Source organism: Callorhinchus milii, unplaced genomic scaffold (assembly GCF_018977255.1).
Source record: "Callorhinchus milii isolate IMCB2004 unplaced genomic scaffold, IMCB_Cmil_1.0 Scaffold24, whole genome shotgun sequence".
NCBI classification, from domain to species: Eukaryota; Metazoa; Chordata; class Chondrichthyes; order Chimaeriformes; family Callorhinchidae; genus Callorhinchus; species Callorhinchus milii.
In genome coordinates this window covers 298,656-323,869 of record NW_024704765.1, presented here as the reverse complement: position 1 = coordinate 323,869, position 25,214 = coordinate 298,656, and the positions used below count along the sequence as shown (strand labels likewise).

Sequence of the window (25,214 nt, the reverse complement as noted above, 5' to 3'; positions counted from 1 at the left end):
ACCCGAGTTGGGGGGTGGGAGGGTGGCTGAAGGTATGGTCGAAGAGGAAGGTCTTTAGACAGGTCTTGAATCAGGCAAGAAGGTATAACACTACACTTTCTCCCCATGTCCTGGCTGATTGTCCTCCATTCACTTTGTGTGGAGGATTTTGCCATGTAGAAAATGGCTGCCAAGTTTACCCATATAAATTCCCTCATTGATTACCATGAAGCCATTTGAGACTTTGGACATGAAAGGTGCTATAAGAATCCACGTCCTTCCGTGAGACCGGAGGAGGTATAACTTCAGCTTGTGTCTGAGCTGCTGGGAGCTGTGCTTGAAGCTGTTTAGTTAGATTTTCAAGGGTTTAATGGAGGACTTAATAAGCTCTTTTTTTGTCTGCATTCAGAACATTCCAGAACTGTCAATTCCTGCAGTTGGATAGGCTGTGCTGTTAAATAAGGTTAAGGTTCAGTCAGTGCTGGAATCTGTTCTTGTTAAACATGTTGATGTGAGCAGTCTGTTTGCAGGATCAGATACACAGGAAAAGGCATTAGCCTCTGACTCCACGTGCTCTGTGCCTTGATTTCAAATCCCTGAGTTTGCAGGGAGCTGCAGAGCGGCAAACATGCTTCACCTCTCCTCACCATGCGTCACCACCCTCTCACAGTACCTAGAATATATACACTGTGGTGCCCATCTTTACACATGGTTTACATGTAGCGCAAATATACACACCATTAATGTTCCAGTTCAGGGCTCAGGTTAACTAATAATAATTCTTACATTTGATATTATGCCCCATCATGTCACTGAAATATCTCAAAGTGCTTCCTGTAAAGTTCGGAAACTGTGTTTTGTGGGCAAACTTGGCATCCAATTTGCACACAGCCACGTCCCGTAAACAACCACGGAGTGAGTGAGAAATTTTTTCTGGGAGATTGTCATCCAGGACATCGGGAGAGAGAAACTCCCTTCTCTTTTTGAACAGCGTCATAGGATATTTAAACACCACCTGAACAGGCAGACGAAACGTCAGTTTAACATCTCATCCAAAGTCGGCACTCCGACAATGCAGCGCTCCACCAGCACTGCAATTTTTTTGGTCAGCCGGCTGTCTGACACATAAGGAAACCCATCACTATTGCTTAAGAGTGTCCAGACCAGGTTGAGAATTTCATGTATCCCACCTAGATATGGAAATTCTTGTGTCTGAAATGGAATGTGCATTTGCTCCGGAGGGACACATGCTGCTACCAAAAATCTGGAGAGTATTAGGTTGGCAAGAGCCAAAGCTTGAGGACCCCACAGTGGGCTTTGGAGTCATTGCTGGAATCGAACCAGCTAAAACTGCATTGCTAGCCATTGAGAGCACTCCCTGGCAAGCTTTCCCGCTGCTCGTCCAGCTAGGACCACACTAACAGTTAGGGCTTTGGCTTACAGGGTTATCAGGAGCTGAGTGGGAATGTCTTCCCGATGTGAAAGGTATAAAAAGCTAATTTGTTGTTGTTGTTAGATTCCCGGCCCCCAGTGACTGGTCGGCCCTTCCAAGTCCTGCTGATGAGCCGGGCCGGGCTGTGCTGCCATCAGCAGTGAGTGCCCTGGGACACTGCGGCCCCTCGTGGCTCAATTCCAACATTCTTTTGGAATCGGGAAGTATAAGTATAAATTCTCAAATAGAGAATTAGAGAGGCTGACACACCCACTGAGCCGGACTGACACACCCACTGAGCCGGGCTGACACAAGTTGTTGTTGGTGATCATAGCTGTTCGGAAAGAGAAGATGATTTCTCCCTGTGTCCTCACTGACAATTTTGCAAAATGGCAGCTATGTTTGTCTGTATAATGAGTCAGTAACAGGTCAGGTAATGAAACGCTGTGAAGCCCACATTCTTTCCCACAAACAATGGCTCAGGTATTTAGATAATGTTACTGCTGATATTTAGCGCCGCCTGATGCCCACAAACGGCATTGTAGCCCTGGGCTCGGTGTACTATAGTAATTACTATAGTAATTAGTAATTAGTAATTCAGTATTTAGTAATTACTAATTACTATTACTATAGTAATATTAATCCTTGCATTTGATATAGCGCCTTATCACGTCTTCGAGACGTCTCAAAGCGCTGCACAGGATATACTGTCAAGCAAATTGATTGTGTATTGTGGGTGAAACGCATTGAAATTAAAACAGAAGCGGTTGAGAACACTTTAGAGGTCAGGCAGCATATATGGAGAGAGGAAAGTGAGTTAACATTTCAGGTCGATGGCCTTTCATCAGAACTGTGGAGCCTGGTGAGTGATCGCTGGTGTGTTACTCTGTGCTTATGGAAACAGTGACTAGGCTCGGAACAAGCAAAGCTGTGTGCAGTTGGAATAAACGATAGTGACCAGGGAAGAGGCTACTGAGGCCATTCAATAGAGATGTGCCACACAGCCCCCAAACCAGACACCTTTTACACTGTCACTTAATCACAGGTGATGGGATTTTCGACTCTGAATCAGAAGGTTGTGGGTACAAACCCACGGCAGGACTGAGCTCACAGTCTCAGCCTCCAGCACAGTGCTGTGAAGTGTGCTGCACTGATGTTGAACCCAAGTTAAAGCCCATGTATGGACCTACTCAAAAAGAGAAGAGTTCCTTCCAGGTTTGCTCACAAAATACACAGTTACTGCACTTTACAGCAAAATCCACTATGTCAGCAAAGTGATAAGGCACTGTAAAGGAATTGTAAAGATTCTTATTATTGTTATCATCTTTTAAACAGCAATAAAGAGCAGAGGGGAAGCGTCTGAAGGTGGAATTTTGCAAGAGTTAAGATAAGCTGCTAACAAACAGAAAGTATCAATCAAGTATCTAAATTTCCCGCTCTTCTTTAATAAGACTTTCTCCTGAGTCCAGTGTGTCACAGTGTGTCCAACAGATCAGTGATGAGAATCACTCTCACGCAGCTCAGCAACAAACAAGCTTTTATATAACAGAAAGTCATTCCACAACTGGCTCCTTTACAATGTTTCTCCGAACATGACTCTGTTGCATATGATCTTAAGTTCTTAAGCGCTCTGGGACACTGGCCCACGTGAAGGGCGCAATATAAATGCAAGTTGTCGTTATTATGATCAGCTGTTACATCTGCCCACAAACATCCATCCATTATATTGGTTTTCCTTTTTTTACAGTCTGTTCAATAAATAACAATAAATGGTTCATTTTGTACTGTAAATATCTCACAAGATCACAAGATCGGTTCTGATGAAGAAGCCCCTCCAGGACACCCGCCCTTTGTCCCCCCATCATAGCATTGAGTCCCAGTGTCCTGGCTCCTTCCTATAAACCCTATTCCAATTATTAAAGAAAAACTTCCCGCTGTCTGTCCTGAAATTGCCCTTTACAACTCAAAACCTGTGTCCTCTTGTTCTACTGTCTCAGTGCATCCTAATGTGCTGCAGTGGGTTTACTTGTTCAATCCCATTTACAATGTTATTTGGCTTGGAGTCTCCTCTCCAAACTCAGTTTCAGTTCCCCACAAGAAAAAAATCCTGGTGACCTGGGAAAGGCTGTTCCCTTCAGTTGGAGAATTCTTTGTCTTTTGCCTTAAGATCAAGGGTAATATCTGTTCTTATCAGGGCGAGCACCTGCCAGAGAAATTCTCCTGTTGAGATTGGCTTGCGAAGTCCAGCACAGTGAATCTCACCAATAAGTGAGAAGATTATGGGAAGGAATGAGTTCCTGGCAAGACCTGTGCCTTCATCCTTCGCTGGCGGGTATAGGTATAGCAGTGTTATTTTTTCCAGGGGAGGAAGGAGATGGAGGTCGGTTGGGTGATGGGGAGAGGGATGGAGGAGATAAGAGAGATGAAGCAGTGGTCCTTGATAGCGTTGTCGGTGATAGTGATATCCGAGACGCGGAGCTGATGTGGCAGGAGAGGTTGTGAGAGGACTAGAGGGAGGAGAAATCAACAGAGGTGGAGTGAAGTGGAGGTTGAAGTCTCCCAGGATGAGGAGGCGTTAGGAACATGGGCAGAGGAAAGATACAAGAGTGGAGATGTCAGATAAGAAGGTGGGGGAGGTATTGGGGGGGTGTTAAATGAGGAGAATATTAAGAGAAAGATTGGAGGAATGGTAACAACAACAACAATAACAAGGTTACATGTGTATAGCGCCTTTCATGTCGGGAGGAAATCCCAAGGTGCTGGATAGTGACAGCATTTCAGACCTGAGCTGGGGTCAGGGGGGGAGAAGGGAGGGGAGGGGAAGGGGGGATAGCCAATGGCTTGGTCGAAGAAGAGGGTCTTGAGGCGGGACTTGAAGGAGGCTAAGGAGGGGGCGAGGCAGAGTGATTGGGGGAAGAGTGGCTGAAGGCTCTCCCACCAATGGTGGGGCGGGTGGGTCGGGGGACGTGGAGCAGCCAGAGCCGGCTGAGCGGAGGGAGCGGGTGGGTCGGTAGGGCGTTAGGAGGTCACAGAGGTAGGGTGGGGCGAGGCCATGGAGGGGTTTGTAGGTGAGGACCAAGATCTTGAACTGGATCCTCTGAAGGATAAGGAGCCAATGGAGTCGGGCGAGAATGGGGGAGATGGGGTCACGGTGTTTGGTGCGGGAGAGGACATGGGCTGCAGAGTTCTGGATTATTTGCAGCTGTGGAGGGAGGAGTTGGGAAGGCCGACACGCAGGCGTTTGCATAGTCGAGTCTGGAGGTGATGAAGGCATGAACAAGAGTTTCAGCGCCTGAGGGGTGAGGTAGTGGCGGAGTCGGGCGATGTTACGGAGGTGAGGGAAGGCAGAGCGGGTCATGGCTTGAATGTGGGGAAGAAAAGACAGTTGAGGGTCGAACAAGACCCCCGGGTTCCTGACTGGCTGGTGAGTTGGTGAGTTGTAGTGTACACCATGGAGGTTGATGCTGCCGGAGCCTGAGGTGCAGAGGCGCTGGTGTGAGCCAATCAGGAGGGCCTCAGTCTTGTTCACTTCAACTGTAGGAAATTTGCCCTCATCCAGGACTTGATGTCCGACAGACAGTCACTGTCAGGACAGCAGTGGTCCTGGAGTTGAGGGTGAGGCAGAAAGAGAGAGTTGGGTGTCATCCACATACATGTGGAAGTTGACCCCATGTCTGCGGATGATGTCACCAAGGGGGAGCATGGAGATATTAAAGAGGAGACAGGGACAGAGCCCTGGGGGATGCCAGATGTGACAGTGCGGGGGCTGGAGGAGAAACCGTTAGAGGCAACAAAGTGGAGACGGTGAGAGAGATAGGAATCGAATCAGTCAAGGGCTGGTCCGTGAAGATTGAGTAAAGAACAGAGGTAAGAGTAAAGCGCTCGAAAGAAAAGTCCAGAGGAGCCAGGCCAAATGAGGACCTAGAAATGAGAGCCACACCATCACCACACCGATTAGGTCCTGAGATATGGTGGAAGGTGTATCTGGGTGGTGTGGCCTCAGTCAGGGGGAAGGTGGCCCCGGGGACGATCCTGGTTTCGTGAGGGTGAGAATGGCGATGTTTCCATCAACAGTAACGCTGTGGGCAGAGGGGGAGAGGCGTTTGTTGGAGAGGTCAACAACCACCACAACAACAACTTGCACTTATAATGGCCCTCCACCGGGGGCAGCATCTCAGACCACATCACTTCCCAGTGGCGGAGGTGACTCCGAGTCGGGGCAGTGGGGGCGCTGTGGGCGGGCGCGGCCGCGGGGAGGCGCTGTGGGCGGGCGCGGCCGCGGGGAGGCGCTGTGGGCGGGCGCGGCCGCGGGGAGGCGCTGTGGGCGGGCGCGGCCGCGGGGAGGCGCTGTGGGCGGGAGCGGCCGCGGGGAGGCGCTGTGGGCGGGCGCGGCCGCGGGGAGGCGCTGTGGGCGGGCGCGGCCGCGGGGAGGCGCTGTGGGCGGGAGCGGCCGCGGGAGCGGAGCGGAGGAGAGGGTGAGGGCCGCCGACAGTCAAACTGTACACAAAGTTTCCCGGGAGGAGGAGAGGCTGTGAGGGGGAGTGTGAGGGGTGAGAGGGGGAGTGTGAGGGGATGTGTGGGGGTGTGTGTGTGGGGGTGTGTGTGTGGGGGTGTGTGGGTGTGTGGGAGGGGTGTGTGGGGGGGGGTGTGGGTGTGGGTGTGGGGGGGGGTGTGTGTGGGTGTGTGGGAGGGTGTGTGGGGGGGGGGTGTGGGTGTGGGTGTGGGGGGGGGGTGTGTGTGGGTGTGTGGGAGGGTGTGTGGGGGGGGTGTGGGTGTGGGAGGGGGAGGGGGGGGTTCGGGGGTTGTGGGGAGAGCCGTCACGTCGCTACAGTGATTTCCGCTCAGAAGAGAAACTTGTTTCTTCTTTCAAAACTTCCCGTGAGAACCGCGGCCCGTGAGGGGGAGGGGGGGTGGGGGGGAGGGGGGGTGGGGAGGGGGGGTGGGGGGAGGGGGGGTGGGGAGGGGGGGTGGGGGGGAGGGGGGTGGGGGAGGGGGGGTGGGGGAGGGGGGGGGAGGGGGGGTGGGGGGAGGGGGTGGGGGGGGAGGGGGTGTGGGGGGGAGGGGGGGTCTCGGGGGGTGTGGGGGAGGGGGTGTGGGGAGGGGTTGTGTGGGTGTGTGTGTGGGGGGGTGTGGAGGAGGGTGTGTGTATGGGGGGTGTGGGGGAGGGTGTGTGTATGGGGGGTGTGGGGGAGGGTGTGTGTGGGTGTGTGTGTGTGGGGGTGTGGGGGAGGGGGGTATGGGGGAGGGGCTGTGGGGGTGTGTGTGGGGGGGGTGGGGGAGGGTGTGTGGGTGTGTGTGGGTGGGGGGTGTGTGTGTGTGGGGGTGTATGCGGGGGGTGTGGGGGAGGGGGTGTGGGGGTGGGGGTGTGCCTGGGGCAGAGCGAGTGCTTCCCCCCACCCCCATGGAGGCAGGAGGTTGGGGTGGGGGATGTTCAAGCCCCACTTTGGGACCTTGAGCTGACATTGTCTCGGCTGATGCTCTGATGCAGTGATGTGGATGTGTCCCCCACACATCCCCAAACCAAACTGAGAATTCTGTGCCTTTCCACCTTGGATACGGAAATTCCTGAGATGTTTGTTTATTTATTTATGAATGAAATGTGCACCTTCTATTACTTTTTCCTGAGAGTATTAGGCACAGGTTGGCAAGAGCCAAGGCTTGGGTACCCCAGAGTGTGCATTGGGGTAACTGCTGGAGTCTAACCAGCTAAAACCACATAGTTTGCCCAATGAGAGCGCTGTCTGGCAGCTTTCCCACTGTTTGCCCGGCTACGAACACCCTGCCCGATAGGGCTTTGGCTGCAGGGTTAATAGGAGCTGAGTGAGAGGATTTCCTGGCCCCAGTGACTGGTCGGCCCTTCCAAGTCCTTCCGATGAGCCAAGCCGCTTCCAGTGACCTGGAATACTGTGGACCCGCCTGGCTCAGGAACCGGATATGAGACAGTTACAGAGAGTGGACTCGATTCCCACATTCCATTGCCAAACATCACCTTGGAGTCAGGTCTGAGGAGACCCTGATTACCCCCCATCTGACAAGCGAGGGTTTGAGCCCTCACTAGGTGGACGTTAAAGATCCCATGGCACTGTTCGAAAGGAGAAGGGAGTTTTTCTTTCCCAGAATCCTGGCTGAGAACCTCCCAATTAAAATTGGTCATTCATTTCCTGGCTGATTGTGGGATGTTGTGTGTAAATTGGCTGCCATGTTTGCCTACATATCTGCAGTTGCAGTCACTACAGTTCACAGTGAATCCTGTGAAATGCTTTTGGAGGTTTTTGACGATGTGATGGAGGCTCTGTATCAAATGAAAGGATTGTTATTATATTTGTCCAATTGCCTTGTGAAAGCTATAATGGACGCTGCGATACACTGCGTGTTTGTACGGCGATACTGGGCCTAATGGAGGTGACCCTGTCACCACACCCTTCAGTCCAATGCTGGCTGTTTTACAGTAGCCGGTATTTACACTGCGCGAGTCCATCACATAGAATAATGGCCTTGCCTCACCGGAGCCTGACAAACCCCAGAAGTTCAGAGCACAGTGACCGCTGGGATGGGTCCACGCAGCAAGCCCAAAGTCTACCTAGTGGGGGGGGTGGGGCACACACTTAGCCAAGTGTGAGGGTGTGAAGGGAGTTACAGGTGAAGGTGAGGACCTTGAAGTGTATCCGCTGGGAGTCGTTTGAAATGGGGGATGAAGTGAGGGATGTTGAAGGAAAGGAGAGCGGGGCGATGTGGGTGGAGGGGCTCAGTCAAAGGAAGGGAAAGCCAGAAGAGTAGGGAGACAGACAGGTGAGAGGTTGAAGAGATGAGACGCCATCATAATGGGTTGGGCAAGATTTCCCTGTAACTAAAGACCACTCTCCCTTTGTTTTATTTTGCTGATGGATTAAATTGACGGCTCCAGTTAGCGACTCACCAACCGGTGAAGCAAATAGCTTCTCAAAAGCCCTCCTCATGAAGCCACTGCCTCGGGCGCCAGCTGTGCTCAGCTCAGCTTTGTATCCGGTTGCTGGTCGTCTATTTTGGCTCCATCAAAAGTGAGGCCGTTGGGAAAAAAGGTAAGATTTTTTAAAAATAAAAATGGATTCCCCCCACTTATTGCATAGTGTGGGAGAGAGGGAGGGAGGGAGTGGTAGGCTTAAAGCTGTTGCGCTTCTATCCTCTCCAGGGGCGGGTGGGCACAAAGCGGCTTCTGCCAAAAGCTCAGAGCTCTGCTGAATTAGCAGCAAGCTGTGTAAAGTTTGGGAAAGAAATACAGATCCTTTTACACCATGCGCCCACACTCCCAGGTCAGGGTTAGACACAGAGTAAAGCTCCCTCTACACTGTCCGTCCACACTCCCAGGTCAGTGACAGCGCATGTTCGAGCAAAGCTCCCTTCACTCAAGACCATGATTGGTTTGTTTAAAGAAGCCTCTACAGTCCATCTGATCCCATCCCTTCAGAACACCAGACCTACACTCCCGCCCCCCATCGCAGGATTGAGCTGTTTTTTAATTAAATCCCAGAGTCGTGGCCTCAACACTCCTTCCGGGTTCAACCTGTTCCAGTCATTAATTACCCTCTGAGTAAAGAAACACTTCCTGTTGTATATCCTGAAATTGCCTTTTACAACTCTAAACTTGTGTCCTCTTGTTCTACTGTCTTGATGCATCCTAATGTGTTGCTCTGGGTTTATTTTTCAATCGCATTTAAAATGTTATACACCTCGAGAAGTGACTATATTTTGTGGGTGAAACACAGCAGCCAAATGCGCACGGCAGTGTCCCACAAACAGTCGTGGATTGAAGTGACCAAATTAATATTCTTTATTCATTTTTATTGAAGGGATTATTACCCTCTCCAATGGAAAGCGATCCACCAATCGACTAACAACCGGGTTCCTACGTATTGCTAGGTAAACAACAACAACAACTTACATTTATATAGCACACTTCATGCTGGACCGCATCTTGGAGCCCTTAAACAGAGGTGTGTGGAGTAAGGAAACTTGCCCAACATTTTAGCTGCCCAGGAATCAAACCCAGGTCCTGTCGCTCGTGAGGCAAGCGCTCTAACCACTGAGCTACTCAACATCAGAGCTTCTTGTTGTTCATTGTTTAAACCTCCAACCCTGGGATTGTCATCATTGCTGTCCTCTGTACTGCCTCTGGGGTCTATGCAGCTACTCATGTGGCGATGATCAGACAAGTGCACTCGTTGCAATCTGCCTAGAGCACTGGACAGCCTAGGATATAGCCCAGATCCTGTTTGTTGAGTTTATTGCTGCCTCACACTGTTTGACGAGTGAGCAACGAGTCAACTAACACCCAGAGCAAGATCTCTTTCAGCTTCCCCATCCTTTCAAACCCATCCATGGAGTCCTTGTGTTTCCTCCTCTTCTCTTACTTCCTATATATGGTACCTTGCATTTACCTGTATTAAACTGTATTTACCGGTATCAAACCTGTGTGCACACCTTATCAAGCTCTCCTGTAGGACACTTATTGCCCTCTCTGATGCCACATTTCCGCTCAAACGTGATGCCATCTGGAAATGAGGAGCAGGAGGTTCCAGTATTCAGAGAGAAGGAACTTTCTTCCAGTGTCCTGGCCGGCAATTCCCCAGATAAAATCAGTCACTCGCCTCACTTCATGGCTGTTTGCGGGTCGTTACGTGTGCGCATTGGCTGCCGCGTTCACCCACCAAAACACACAAGTCACTACACATCACAGCAAATCCTACAAAGCATTTGGAAAGTCTTCCTACATGAATGGTATAATACTAAATAAATAAGGATTATTCTTATTTATTATTATGATGACAGATCACTGAGGCACACCGCTTAATACCTCCCCCACGTTGGGCTAAGTTCCATAACCGACCCTATGCTTCCTTTCAGCCCATTCTGAATCCATGTCTTGCTGATCCCCAGTGTGGAGCAATGAAGGAATCTTTCATGTGGCTCTTTGTCATAATAAATATTATAATAATAATAATCCTTGTATTTGATACAGCGCCTTATCCACAGCAAGAAGTGAATTGACTATTTTGTGGGCGAAAATACGTTGTCAAACATTTTTGAAAGTCTGTGTGACGCTTCTGCTGGTGACTCTGATGATACTGGGCAGCCTGTGTGTAACGTGAGATGTTTGTATCTCCACAGGCTGGGTGCTGACAGCGGGTAGCTTCTGTGTGAACTGAAATCTTGTTGCTGGTGCTGCTGTGTTTGTGGGATAACGGAGGTGTGAGTAGAGGCCTCAGGCTGAGGGGAGGCCTGGGCTCGCGGGCCTGCGCGCGCCCATGGCCTCTCAAAGTGGTGGCTCTCAGTACGCCCTGACCGCCCTGGGGGTGGGGCTGCTCGCCCTGGGCATTGTCATGATGGTGTGGAGTGTGATGCCGGGTTTTGGCAATGGCTCAGGCAATGACAGTAATCAAGGAACCGGCAACGACAGCTCCTCTGCCACTGAGCAGTCCAAGGGCAAAATCTCACAGGTTTCCTACCTGCTGTGTGCTGGTGGTGTGCTACTGCTCCTGCTCTCCATCTGCCTGAGCGTCTGGGAGAAGAAGCGACGTCAAAACCAGCCCAATGCCGACAGCCAGGTCAACCAGACAGCCGTGTTACCCCATCGGTGAGTCAGCCTGCAACCCATCCAGTGAGACCAGACGCACGTGTGACCTGGCGATTAGACAAGCTATAGGAATAATAATAATAATCCTTGCATTTGATACAGTGCCTTATCACGTCTTAGAGGTGTCTCAAAGCGTTTCACAGGATACACTGTAAATTGTGTTTTACAGGTGTGACACATCACACAGTAACAATTAGACAAGCTTTAGGGCTCTCAAATGCCTCTGGGTAGACCTCGTAGAGATTACAACAACAACAACAAGATTCCATTTATAAAGCGCCTTTCACGTCAGGAGGACGTCCCAAGGCGCTGCACAGTTGGGTCATGACCCGAGCAGGGGGGAAATGGTCAGGGTGAGGGGAGGGAAGGGAGGGAGCGAGGAGGGGGGAAATGGTCAGGGTGAGGGGAGGGAAGGGAGGGAGCGAGGAGGGGGAAGAGAGTCGAGAGGGGAGCTGAAGGCTCGGTCAAAGAGAAAGGTTTTGAGACCGGCCTTGAAGGAGGAAAGGGAGGAAGCGGCGAAGGCACTGGGGGATGGAGTTCCAGAGCCTCGGGGCTGAGAGGCTGAAGGCCCGACCACCGATGGTAGGGCGGTTGGGGCGGGGGACGTGGAGCAGACCGGAGCCAGAGGAACGGAGGGTACGGGCAGGTAGGTAGGGGGATAGTAGGTTGGAGAGGTAGGAGGGAGCAAGGCCGTGAATGGCCTTGTAGGTGAGGATGAGGATCTTGAAATCAATCCTCTGGGGGATGGGGAGCCAGTGGAGGCGAGCGAGGGTGGGAGTGATGTGGTCCCGAAGCCTGGTGCGGGACAGTACACGAGCTGCAGAGTTCTGAATGACCTGCAGCTTGTGGAGGGAGGGGCGGGAAGGCCGGCGAGGAGAGAGTTCCCATAGTCCAGCCTTGAGGTGACAAAGGCGTGGACCAGGGTTTCAGCAGCGTGAGGGGTGAGGTAATGCCGTAGTCTGGCGATGTTCCGGAGGTGATGGAAGGCGGTGCCAGTTGTGGTGCGGATGTGAGGGAGAAAGGACAGCTCAGGGTCGAACAAAACGCCGAGGTTCCTGACTGGCTTTGAGAGGTGGAGAGTGCAGCCTTGGATGCTGATGGTGTCAGCGCCTGAGGTGCGGAGGCGCTGACGTGAGCCAATCAGGAGGGCCTCGGTTTTTCGCACGTTGAGCTGAAGAAAGTTGTCTCTCGTCCAGGACTCGATGTCGGACAGGCAGCTGTCAGGACATCGGTGGTCGTGGAGTTGAGAGTAGAGGAGGAAAGGTAGAGTTGGGTGTCATCCGCATACATGTGGAAGTTAACCCCATGTCTGCGGATGATGTCACCAAGGGGGAGCATATAGAGGGTGAAGAGGAGGGGACCGAGGACAGAGCCCTGAGGGACACCACATGAGACAGTGCGGGGGGTGGAGGAGAAGCCATTCGTCGAGACAAAGTGAAGACGGTGAGAAAGGTACGACCTAAACCATTCAAGGACAGTGCCTTGAAGGTTGAGGTGGGAGGACAAGCGGTGGAGTAGGATAGCGTGGTCGACCGTATCGAATGCTGCCGATAGGTCGAGGAGGACGAGGAGACAGAGGGAGCCCTGGTCACAGATGGTCAGGATATCATTGGTGACCTTGACCAGGGCAGTTTCTGTGCTATGGGCAGCACGGAAACCTGACTGAAGGGGTTCGAAAAGAGAATGGGTGGAAAGGAAAGAGCGCAGTTGGGAGGCGACAACTCTTTCCAAGACCTTGGAGAGAAAGGGGAGGTTGGAGATGGGCCGGTAGCTTGATAGCTGCGACGCATCAAGGGAGGGTTTTTTCAGGGTGGGCGTGATGATGGCAGTTTTTAATGGAATGGGGACAGAGCCAGAGGAGAGGGACAGGTTGATGATGTCAGTGATATGTGGGGCAAGAAAGTGGAGCTGGGAGATAAGGAGTGGAGTGGGGATGGGGTCAAGGGAGCAGGTGGTTGGTTTTAGGGATAGGATGAGTTCAGTGACAGAGGGTGGGGAAACGGGTACGAAGGTGTGTAGGGGAGGATGGGTAGGAGTCGGAGTGTGGGAGGGAAGGGGTGGGTGGTGGGTGGAAGTTGGAGGGGAAGTGACCGCGGAGCGGATTCCCTTGATCTTGGATTCAAGGAAATCCAGCATCTCCTCGCAGTGAAGGTTGGAGGAGATGACCTGCGCGGGGTGGCGGGGGGACGGAGGAGTCGGGTTGTGGTGGAAAACAGTAGCCTGGGGTTGTTCTTCGCCTCCAGGATTATCCTGGAGTAGAAGGACGACTTGGCCGAGGCTAGAGTGGAGCGGTAAATTTTGAGGAGGTCCAGCCAGATTTGTCGGTGGACCGTTAGGCCAGATTTGACACAGGTGCGTTCAGCGGCCCGCACCTGGCTTTTCAGTGAGCGGAGGTGGGTGGTGTACCAGGGGGAGGAGCGAGAGTAGGAGACAGTGCGGGAAGTGATGGGGGCAAGAGTAGAAGAATAAATCCAGAGCAATACCTTAGGATGCATCAAGACAGTAGAACATGGTGACACAAGGTTTAGAGTTCCTCTGGCTCAGGTCTGCTCCACATCCCCCGCCCCAACCGTCCTACTATCGGTGGCCTTCAGCCTCTCAGCCCCGAGGCTCTGGAACTCTATCCCCCAGTGACTTCGCCGCTTCCTCCCTTTCCTCCTTCAAGGCCGGTCTCAAGACCTTTTCTTTGACCTTCAGCCTTCAGCTCCCCTCTCGACTCTCTACCCCCTCCTCACTGCCTCCATTCTCTCCCCTCACCCTGACCATTTTCCCCCCTCCTCGCTCCCTCCCCTTACCCTGACCATTTCCCCCCTGCTCGGGTCCTGACCCAACTGTCCATCCAGCGCCTTGGGATGTCCTCCGGACGTGAAAGGCGCTCTATAAATGAAATCTTGTTGTTGTTGTAGAGTTTTAGAGCGCAATTTCACAACAGACACCAGAAAGTGTTTCTTTACTGAGAGGGTAATTAATGTAAGGAACAGGGTTACCAGAAAAGGTGGCTGAGGCCGGGACACTTTTAGAAATCAGCTCAAATCTATGATGAAGGGAGTGGAAGGGGGTGGGTTCTGAAGGATGAAATCAGATGCACCAGAAGGGCTTTTTCATCCAGATCTGATTTTGTGATCCACAGCAACAAGTGTGACCCGAGGCCTGATTATATAAATCAGGATTTACTGTAAAGTGTACTGCGTGTCACCGTGTAGTACTGTGTGTTGCTGTGCATGTAAATGCATGTTACTGTGGTACTGTGTTGCTATGCGTGTCGCTGTGTGGTACTGAGTTGCTGTGCATGTCGCCATGTAGTACTGCGTGTTACTGTGCGTGTTGCTGTGCGTGGAGTATGTGACTAATGCGCTGCCTTTCCCCTCAGGGTGGACGAGGAGCCCAGTAACTTGAGCGTGCCCAGTTATGCCGAGGTCATGCAGTCGGAGCCGGCGCAGGGGACGGAAGGTGCTGGAATGAATCCGGGGGATCTGTCCTCCACGACACTGCCATCTTACGAGTCTCTGGTGGAGCCAGAGGAGGTGGGGGCGGGGGCTGGGGCCGGAGTGGTGGTCCGTCCGGGGCCGAGTGCAGACCCTGGAACCTCCCAGCAGCTGCGCGAGAGGCCAAGCTTCCGAAACGGCAAACTCTTCAGCTCCAAGAAAGTGCGGCGGATCCTGTCGGACAAAACCCACCTGAAAGATTTCAGGATTAAACTGAGCAGCGGTGGCTCAGGGGCAGGGGCTGGGGGCAGGGCTGTGACCATCGAGCCCCTCACCCCACCTCCCGAGTATGAGGAAGGGCAGGGCAGCTGTTTCGGGGGGGCTCAGGCAGTGTGAACCCCCTTGGTGAGGACCAGAGATGCAACAGACGTCTGGACAAACAATCACAATGGGACCAAGTGCAACATCACCTCCAGGGGCAGCTTCGCTCTCACCCGACAATTAACACCTGCTCTGAACAACTGACGTTTACTCTCTCACTGTCTCACTCTCTCTCACTCACTTTCTCTCACTGTCTCACTCTCTCACTGTCTCACTCTCTCACTGTCTCTCTCACTCAAACTGTCTCTCTCTCTCACTGTCTCACTCTCTCTCACTGTCTCCCACTCTCTCTCACTGTCTCACTGTCTCACTCTCTCTCTCACTGTCTCCCACTCTCTCTTGCTCTCTTTTTCTCTTCTCTTTTGGTCTACCTGTCACTTTTTCTGCCCTTTCTCTTCACATTCTTTCTCTCACTCTCTGTTTCTCTCTTGTCTCTCCTTCTCACTCTGTCACAATATGTTCATTCCCCTGTTGATGACGAATGGGGATTCCCTTGGCCGTGCTTTTCGTCACAGCCTCCATGCTGCGGGAAGGCTGGCATTTGCCGATGACTTTGGGAAGATGTCCGAGGATCAGGTTGATGCCTGTCTGTACACTACACGGGTTGGGTGGGTTTTGTTGATGTCAGTGGCTGGGACAGGCCAGTGATGATTTTGTAATTTGTAAACTCTAATAAAATATTGGTTTGGGATTTCATGCCTCGCTATTTTGTTTTGTAATCGATTCTCTCTTTCAATGCCCCCTTCATATTAATAATCCTTGCGTTTGATGTAGCGCATTATCACTGTCACTCATTATCATTAGACGACTCAAAGCGCTTCACAGGATACAGTAAATTGACTGGGTATTTTGTGGGCGAAACGCTGCAGCCAATTGTACACAGCAGCGTCCCACAAACAGTCGTGGATTGAAGTAACCAAATCATTATTTTTTTAATTATTTTTTGGGAGGAAATTATTACCCCTGCAAAAAGCGATCCGCCAATCGACTAATAACTGGGTTCCTACCTACTGCTAGGTGATATGAGGCGCGTGAAGGAAGGAAACTTGCCCAACGTTTCACCCTGCTGGGAATCAAACCAGGTCCGCTCGCTTGCGAGGTGAGTGCTTTAACCACTGAGCTACAGGACTCCACTGCACTGGAGCATCAGCCCTGACTGAACTCAAAAGGCCTAACCCACAATCCTTGAATCGAGGCGAGAGATTGTTATTAGAATCCTGGCCGAACATGTGTCTATACACAGCTGTGTTTGCAGGGAGAGAGGCTTCACATTCGAAGGCTGAGGCTGATCTGGTGGGGGTGAAGCGTGCTCCCTGGCTGGTTGGCCTCCTTTGATCCTATAATCCAGGGAATCTCAATTTTGCAGTGTCACTCACATCCCTCGATGAGTATTTTTTTAAAAATGACAGTTACTACACTTCACAGTGAAGCCCTGCGAAATGCTTACAATCATTTTTGGGACTGCGACAAATAATAATAATCCTTGCATTTGGTATAGCACCTTCCAAGTTGTCCCGATGTCTCAAAGTGTTTCACGGGATGTACTGTAAAGCGGTTTCGACTGTGTGTTTTGTGTGAAAAATGCGGCAGCCAATTTGTGAAGGGCAATGTCCCACAAACAGCTGTGAAGTGAGTGAGCCCACCATGCCCACCCCCCCACCGCTCGGCAGGCCTCAGACGCTCTGATCTTTCCCAATGGAATGTGCCCATGTCACATATTAGCAGTTCACAAATAAACCTTCGCTCTTACCAGCCTGGGCTTAATACTCTCTGGACTTGGGTAAGCAGAGTACATCCCTCCAGGGAGAGGGTGCACATTCCATTCCAGACATGGGGAAATCTGTCATCTACAAATTCTATGTTATAGAATCATAGAATTATACAACACAGAAGGAGGCCATTCGGCCCATCGTGTCTGTACCGGTTCTTTGAAAATAGCTTCCAAATCAACCCCACTCCCCCGCTCTCTCCCCATAGCCCTGATCAACCCCACTCCCCCACACTCTCCCCATAGCCCTGATCAACCCCACTCCCCCACTCTCTCCCCATAGCCCTGATCAACCCCACTCCCCCACACTCTCCCCATAGCCCTGATCAACCCCACTCCCCCGCTCTCTCCCCATAGCCCTGCAAACTTGAGCTCCCCAAATAATTATCTACTTATTTCTTAAGTTGTTAGTGAATCGGTTCCCACCAGCCTTTCAGGCAACGCATTCCAGATCCCAACAACTCGCTGTGTGAAAACATTTCTCCTCACCTCCCCTCTGTCAACTATTTTAAATCGGTGTCCTCAGGTTACCGACCCACCCGCCAGTGGAAATAGTTTCTCTTTGTTCACTCTAGTGAATCCCCTCATCATTTTGAAAAGTTCTATTAAGTCTCCTCTTAACCTTCTCTGCTCCAAGGAGAATTATCAGGAGCTTCTCTCCTGATAACTGAAGTCCCTCATTCCTGGTATCATCCTGATAAATCTCCTTTGCACCATCTCCAATGCCTTGAAACCCTTCCTAAAGTGTGGGGCCCAGAACTGAACCCAGTCTCTCGCTGAGGCCTCACCAGTGTTTTATGAAGGTTCATCACATGTGGAACACTGAGTTTGGTTTGGATACTCATAAGCACAGCAATCGTTTTCCACATGTGTCCGACACTGGCTAACACTGTCTCTCTGTCTGTGTGTGTGTCTCTCCATCTCCCTCTGTGTTTGGGGTGTGTCTCCCTCAATATCTGTATCTGTGTGTCTCTCTGTGTCCACATGTGTCCAGGTCTGTATGTGACTCTCTCCCTCTCATTCTGTATCTGTCTCTTTGTGCGTGTCTGTCTCTGTCTTGTGTGTGTCTCTCTCGCCTCTCTGTGGCCCTACGGGGAGGAGCTCCAGTTTTTTTTCTCATAGTCTCTGTTTCCAAGGAGTCAACACAGAAACACAGACTGGAACACAGCGAGTGAAAGTGAGACTGAGACAGAGAGAAAGAGAGGGCCATAGAGAGAGAGAGAGAGAGAAAGAGAAAGACTGGGAGAGAGTCAGAGAGCCTGAAAGAGAGACAGAAAAAACACTGATAGAGAGACACAGAGAGAGAGAAAGAGGCTGAAGAAAAGAGACTAAAACTGAAAGAATTTAAGAAAGAGAGAAGCAGACAGAGTGATAGAGAGAGTGAGACATACTGAGAGAAAGATCCAGAGAGAGACGGAGTCTGGGACCAGTGTCGGGTGAGCTGCCGCACACACACACGCAAGCTCTCGCACTGTGGCTGATCACTGTGTCTCGGGCTACACAGTGAACAGATCTCTCTCTCACACACACACATTTTTTTGCTCCTGTGTTGGTCTGTTCCTCGGGTTTGGCTGACGGGATGGAAGGTTATGTACAGAGCTATGATGGGGTTTATACCCTGAAACCCAGGAGCACGTCTGTGGGGCGGCACAGAGAGCCCGACCTTTGTCTGCAGGTGAGGGGCTGCTCACACTCAGTATTAGTGTCTGCACACTCACTGCTCACACTCACTGTTCACACTCAGCTTTGGTGGCTGCACACTCAGTGCTCACAATCACTGCTCACACTCACTGCTCACACTCACCACTCAGTGTTGGTGCCTGCACACTCACTGCTCACACTCACCACTCACACTCAGTGTTAGTATTGCTGTCTCTGTGCTTTGGTGACACTGCCTGCCACTGGTGACCAGTGATCCAGAAACCAATAGTATTAGTAACTAGTTATCCCAGTGACAAGTAATATCAGTAATTAATAATCCCAGTAACTAGTGATACTTACAGCTAAACCATAACTAGTGACCTCAGTAACCAATGCTCTCAATAACTAGTGATCTCAGACGGTCAGCTGGAATTTCAAAAAACAGTGATTGCAGGTGGGTTGAGGGGAGATAATTTGACCTTGTTGCCTCTGGCCCCTCAGGTGACGTGCCAGTGTGTCTGCCAGCGCTCCGCCTGTCCTGGGCACCTCCACATGACTGAAGATCCCAAGACAGTTCCTCTTCCTGCCGGGGGCTCTCCCCAGCTCCCAGCACTGACCTCTCTCAGCCCCTCCATCATGAGCAGTGGCTGGATCCTCGGGAGCAGCAGGACGTTCCCCCGACCTCCTCCCAGACAGCGAGCGACCAGCGGCAGCAACGCACGGGCATCTGAACGTCTCTCCACCGACACCCACCCTCAGCTACCTGTGGCCACACACGGTGGGTCTCACTCACTGTTCACCTGGAAACCGGGATCAGACGTAGAGCTACACAGGATCCCAGCACCGAAACAGTCACCGGCTGCCGGGAGCCATGGCACAGGGCATTCCTGTAGCTCAGTGGTTACAGCACTCGCCTCACAAGCGAAAGGACTCGGGTTCAACTCCCGGGCGACCAAAACGTTGGGCAAGTATCCTGACTCCACACACCTCTGTTTACCAGCAGTAAATATATATCTGACACGCGTACTCTTAACACGTGTACCTGACACGCGTACTCTTAACACGTGTACCTGACACGCGTACTCTAACACCTGTACCTGACACGCGTACTCTAACACATGTACCTGACACGCGTACTCTAACACCTGTATCTGACACGCGTACTCTAACACCTGTATCTGACACGCGTACTCTAACACGTGTATCTGACACGCGTACTCTAACACATGTATCTGACACGCGTACTCTAACACATGTACCTGACACGCGTACTCTAACACGTGTAACTGACACGCGTACTCTAACACATGTATCTGACACGCGTACTCTAACACATGTACCTGACACGCGTACTCTAACACGTGTAACTGACACGCGTACTCTTAACACGTGTACCTGACACGCGTACTCTTAACACGTGTATCTGACACGCGTACTCTTAACACGTGTACCTGACACGCGTACTCTTAACACGTGTACCTGACACGCGTACTCTTAACACGTGTACCTGACACGCGTACTCTAACACATGTACCTGACACGCGTACTCTAACACCTGTATCTGACACGCGTACTCTAACACCTGTATCTGACACGCGTACTCTAACACGTGTATCTGACACGCGTACTCTAACACATGTATCTGACACGCGTACTCTAACACATGTACCTGACACGCGTACTCTAACACGTGTAACTGACACGCGTACTCTTAACACGTGTACCTGACACGCGTACTCTTAACACGTGTATCTGACACGCGTACTCTTAACACGTGTACCTGACACGCGTACTCTTAACACGTGTACCTGACACGCGTACTCTAACACATGTACCTGACACGCGTACTCTAACACCTGTATCTGACACGCGTACTCTAACACCTGTATCTGACACGCGTACTCTAACACGTGTATCTGACACGCGTACTCTAACACATGTATCTGACACGCGTACTCTAACACATGTACCTGACACGCGTACTCTAACACGTGTAACTGACACGCGTACTCTTAACACGTGTACCTGACACGCGTACTCTTAACACGTGTATCTGACACGCGTACTCTTAACACGTGTACCTGACACGCGTACTCTTAACACGTGCATCTGACACGCGTACTCTAACACATGTACCTGACACGCGTACTCTAACACCTGTATCTGACACGCGTACTCTAACACGTGTATCTGACACGCGTACTCTAACACATGTATCTGACACGCGTACTCTAACACATGTACCTGACACGTGTACTCTAACACGTGTAACTGACACGCGTACTCTTAACACGTGTACCTGACACGCGTACTCTTAACACGTGTATCTGACACGCGTACTCTTAACATGTGTACCTGACACGCGTACTCTTAACACATGTACCTGACACGCGTACTCTAACACCTGTATCTGACACGCGTACTCTAACACGTGTATCTGACACGCGTACTCTAACACATGTACCTGACACGCGTACTCTAACACATGTACCTGACACGTGTACTCTAACACGTGTAACTGACACGCATACTCTAACACGTGTATCTGACACGCGTACTCTAACACATGTATCTGACACGCGTACTGTAACACATGTATCTGACACGCGTACTCTAACACATGTACCTGACACGCGTACTCTAACACATGTATTTGACATGTGTACTTTACCATGTGTATCTCACACGCGTTCTCTCTCGTCACTAGGGGGATGGACAGATCCTCCAGCCGGGTGTCAGGCTGTGGGAGACAGCGTTCCCACGCCCCCTGGACAGTCTGGGCAATATCTCCAGCAGGAGAAGGTGAGGCGTTACACAGAGGCCTGCAAGGCCGGCCTGTGACTAGTCACCACAATAACACCTGACAGTCACAGTTAGCTTTGAGGGGAGGCTGCGTGGAGCTGAGGTTAAGAGACTCCAGTCAGGAGACAGACAGACAGACAGACAGACAGACCAGACCAGGACAGATCAGATCAGACCAGGACAGACATCACAAGCAGCAGAGATTCACTTCAACGATGATTATAACATACAACAAAATGTTATAGTTTCACCTTCTGTTCCTGTTCTCAAGCTTGTGTGTTCCCGTGTTTGTCCATTCCTGTATGTTTGTGTGTTTTGCGTTCCTGTTACATAGAAACAAAGAAACAGGAGTAGGCCATTCAGCCATACTCCAAACAGGAGTAGGCCTTCCTACCTCTCCGACCTACTATCCCCCTACCTACCTGCCCGTACCCTCCGTTCCTCTGGCTCCGGTCTGCTCCACATCCCCCGCCCCAACCCCCCTACCATCGGTGGCCTTCAGCCTCTCAGCCCCGAGGCTCTGGAACTCCATCCCCAGTGCCTTCGCCGCTTCCTCCCTTTCCTCCTTCAAGGCCGGTCTCAAGAACTTTTTCTTTGACCTTCAGCCTTCAGCTCCCCTCTCGACTCCCTACCCCCTCCTCGCTCCCTCCCTTCCCTCCCTTCACCCTGACCATATCCTCCCAATGCTCGGGTCCCGACTCAACTGTCCAGCGCTTTGGGACGTCCTCCCGATGTAAATGAAATCTTGTTGTTGTTGTTGTTGTATGAGATCATGGTTTGCTGGTTCCTATGTTTGTGTGTTCCCGTATTCTTTGAGACGTCTCAAAGACGTGATAGGCACCATATCAAATGCAAGGATTATTATATATTATTATTCTGGGCTGACTGTGCGCAGTGCGGCTGACTGCTGTGCTGTGTGGGGTTAGGAGCAGCTGATCATGAGGATGGGAGATGAGATCAAACGACTGTGTGAGTTTGAAAGCGAGTCCAAGCGTAAAGACTCCACCATGGCCCAGCTGAGGAATGAAATGGAGTCACTGCGCCAGGCGGCCACACACACAGGGACAGACAGCAGCCAGCACAACCTGGAGATCAGCCAGAAACTTCTGACCCTTGGCTGTGACATCGAGGCCAAGACAACGGAAATTGAAGCTCTGAAAGAACAGGTACCAACAGATAACAACAATAAATTACATTCGTATAGCGCCTTTCATATCAGGAGGATCATCTGACGTGAAAGGTGTCTGTCATGTGTACTCTAACACATGTATCTGACATGTGTATCTCACAAGCATTCTCTCTTGTCACTAGAAGGATGGACAGATTCTCCAACCACCTTCCCCCCCGGCCCTCCCCTCACACATACACATATACACAATGCCACACACACACATATACAGACACAAACACACAGACATTTAGACACATGCCTAAAGCCACACACACACATGAATACATATAGACACACACACACAGCCACAAACGTGCACAGGCACACACACACAAAAAGCGCACACATACAGACACACACACACAGCCATACACGCGCTCACATAGGCGTGTGCCCTCTCCCGTTGGGCAATGAATGAGCTGCAGAGTTGCTTTGCGGAGCAGGGCTGGGCAGGGCTCTGTGGGTGTGGCTGTCAGTGAGCTCCTGCTGGAGCCTGTTTCGAGGCTCATTAACCAGACAAGAACTTCCTGAGTTTCACAATTGCCTCAGTTATTGCACCAACCTTCAGCACTGCTGATGACAGCACAGCCTGGCTCATCGTCAGGTCCTGGAAGGGCAGACCAGTCACTGGGAACAGGAGTCATCCTGTTAACCCTGCAAACCAAAGCTCTTAACGGGTAGGGTGGTCCTAGCTGGACAAGCAGTGGGAAAGCTTGCCAGGCAGCAACATCAATGGCTAATTATGTGGTTTTAGCTGGTTAGACTCCGGCGGTTACCCCAACTCTGGGGGCCCAAGCCTTGAATCACACCAAGCTGCACCTAATACTTTCCAGAATTAGGTAAACAGGATGTCCTTCCAGGGAGAGAGTACGTGTTCCATTCCAACAATCTATCTGAGTTTTCCTTGTGCAGTTGGGATGCATGGAATTCTCAGCTTGGTTTGGATACTCTGAAACACAGTCATGGGTTTCCGCATATGTCAGACACCCGGTTGACCCCCCACAAAAAAAATACCAACCTTTTGCCCTGACTATGGGACAGCCATTCCCCAGTCACACAGTGACACTTGCAGTGATTCACAAGGTCACACAGCGTCTCACACACACACAACCACTCAGCAACTCACACACACACACGACTCAGCGACTCACACACACACACAACCACTCAGCGACTCACACACACACAACCACTCAGCGACTCACACACACACACGACTCACACACACACACACGACTCACACACACACAACCACTCAGCGACTCACACACACAAAACCACTCAGCGACTCACACACACACACGACTCAGCGACACACACACACAACCACTCAGCGACTCACATACACAGAACCACTCAGCGACTCACACAGTGATTCACACAGCAGTTTGCTCAGTCACACGGCAGTGACCCTCACCCCATATAATCATTCATTTATAACTGAGACCAAAAGAGATTGAAGGCGCCACCAGCTCTGTCCTCACTCATTCACCTTTTGCTCGTCACAAATATCCATACAGTGAAAGTGTGCCTCATATCTTGGTGACTTGGTGTTTCAGTGATTCAGTGACTCAATGACTTGGTGACTTGGTCACATGGTGGACCTCATGATTCAAGTCTCAATGATTTGGTGACTTGACTCAGTGATTTGATGTTTCAGTGATTCAGTGACTCAGTGATTTGGTATCTTGATAACTCAGTGACTCAGTGATTCTGTGACTTGGTGATTCGATGACTTGGTGACTCATTGATTCGGCGATTCATTGACTTGCAGATCAATGACTCTGTGATTGCTCATTGCTTCACTGACTCGGTTCACTCTTTCAGATCAACAATTTTGAAAAGGGATCGAATGAGATTTTGATTCACTCCCTGAAGGAGAAAGACCTGGAGATTATCCAGCTCAGAAACGAAACCAAAAACCTCAAGAGAAACAATAACATGACCTCAGGTTTGACAGGGGTGTGATATGTCAATGACAGGTGAATCTGTACTACCTCTCCCCTCGGGTCACCGAGACCCTCACCCATGCTTTCGTCATGTCCAGGCTTGACCACACCAAGCCTGGAGTCTGTTCGCTGGGCTCTTCCCTGTTCTTCCCTGCACAGGCTGTTGCTTGTGTCCTTCACCAGGCTCCACAAGTCTGTCACTTCCCATGTGCTCACTCAGCTCCACTGGCTCCCGTTTTTCCAGGGGATTGATTCAAGATCCTCGTTCTGGCCTTCAATTCCTTCCATGGTTTTGCCCCCACCTGACCTGTGTGACTTCCTCAAACCAAATTGTCCACCCCATCATCGGCCTTCAGCCTATCTGCCTCCGTGCTCTGGATGCTAAACAGAAGGCCCTCCAACTCGCTCCTTCGGCTCTATTCCAACAACTACAACAACTTGTATTTATATAATGCCCCTCGCAACGGGCAACATTCCAGAGCGCTTGCACATCTAGAAATGTACTTCCCAGATCTTTCACCGTGACCTGCAGTTTGACATAGGAGCTGACTGTGAGTGAATGTGTGTAATGTGACTTTGTCTGTCATCCATACCCAGGGCTGGTGACCAGCCTCCAGAGAGATCTCGCTGCTCGGCAACAGCAAGTCCAGCGGGCAATCTCTGAGGCTGAGACACTGCGGAGAAAGTTGAGTGAGAAGGACAGTCAGCTGGCAGCCATGTCTGCCAAGGTACCAAGAACTCCGCGCGGTGGGGGTGGGAGTGCGGGGTGTGTGTGTGTGTGTGGGGGAGGAGACAAAGAAAAAAAACTGTCTGAAAGCAAACAGCTTGTTGGGGTAGGGTGGATTGGATGAGTTGTGTTCAGTCACTTCACAACACGTTGATGACAGACATGATTACCTTGAAATTCCAGGAGCCAAATATTAACAGTTTACAAGGCTTTTGCTATTCTGGGCGTGGATATCTTCCTGAAAAACTTCTGACAAGTGGTTAAAACCCCCAGCCTTTCCAACCCAGCTAAAGTTCTGGAACGTGTTGTTGCAAATAGGTGGAAGCGTA

At 51.2% G+C, this 25,214-nt stretch overlaps 2 protein-coding genes across 7 annotated transcripts in view; both read left to right on the top strand.

Moving 5' to 3' along the window:
• Positions 1–5,834: 5,834 nt before the first annotated feature.
• Positions 5,835–15,028, top strand: tmem51a (transmembrane protein 51a). Of its 6 annotated transcripts, none has more exons than XM_042343657.1 (4): positions 5,835–5,886; positions 8,316–8,469; positions 10,556–11,021; positions 14,392–15,028. In XM_042343657.1, the coding sequence occupies exons 3-4, from the start codon at positions 10,693–10,695 to the stop codon at positions 14,840–14,842; spliced, it is 780 nt and encodes a 259-aa protein (XP_042199591.1). In that variant the 5' UTR covers positions 5,835–5,886; positions 8,316–8,469; positions 10,556–10,692; the 3' UTR covers positions 14,843–15,028. The 6 variants fall into 6 exon arrangements, with proteins under 6 accessions (XP_042199591.1, XP_042199592.1, XP_042199589.1 ...); XM_042343655.1 differs by lacking the exon at positions 5,835–5,886 and adding an exon at positions 5,894–5,961; XM_042343658.1 differs by lacking the exon at positions 8,316–8,469 and having other exon boundaries at positions 5,862–5,886.
• Positions 15,029–20,948: 5,920 nt separating this feature from the next.
• LOC103190386 (forkhead-associated domain-containing protein 1) overlaps positions 20,949–25,214 on the top strand; it is a 33,127-nt gene continuing 28,861 nt past the window's right edge. The window contains exons 1-4 of the mRNA XM_007911138.2: positions 20,949–21,038; positions 21,965–22,204; positions 24,037–24,160; positions 24,756–24,886. Coding sequence (XP_007909329.1) covers positions 21,977–22,204; positions 24,037–24,160; positions 24,756–24,886 — 483 coding nt within the window. The 5' untranslated portion in view covers positions 20,949–21,038; positions 21,965–21,976. The remainder of the gene's footprint in view (positions 21,039–21,964; positions 22,205–24,036; positions 24,161–24,755; positions 24,887–25,214) is intronic.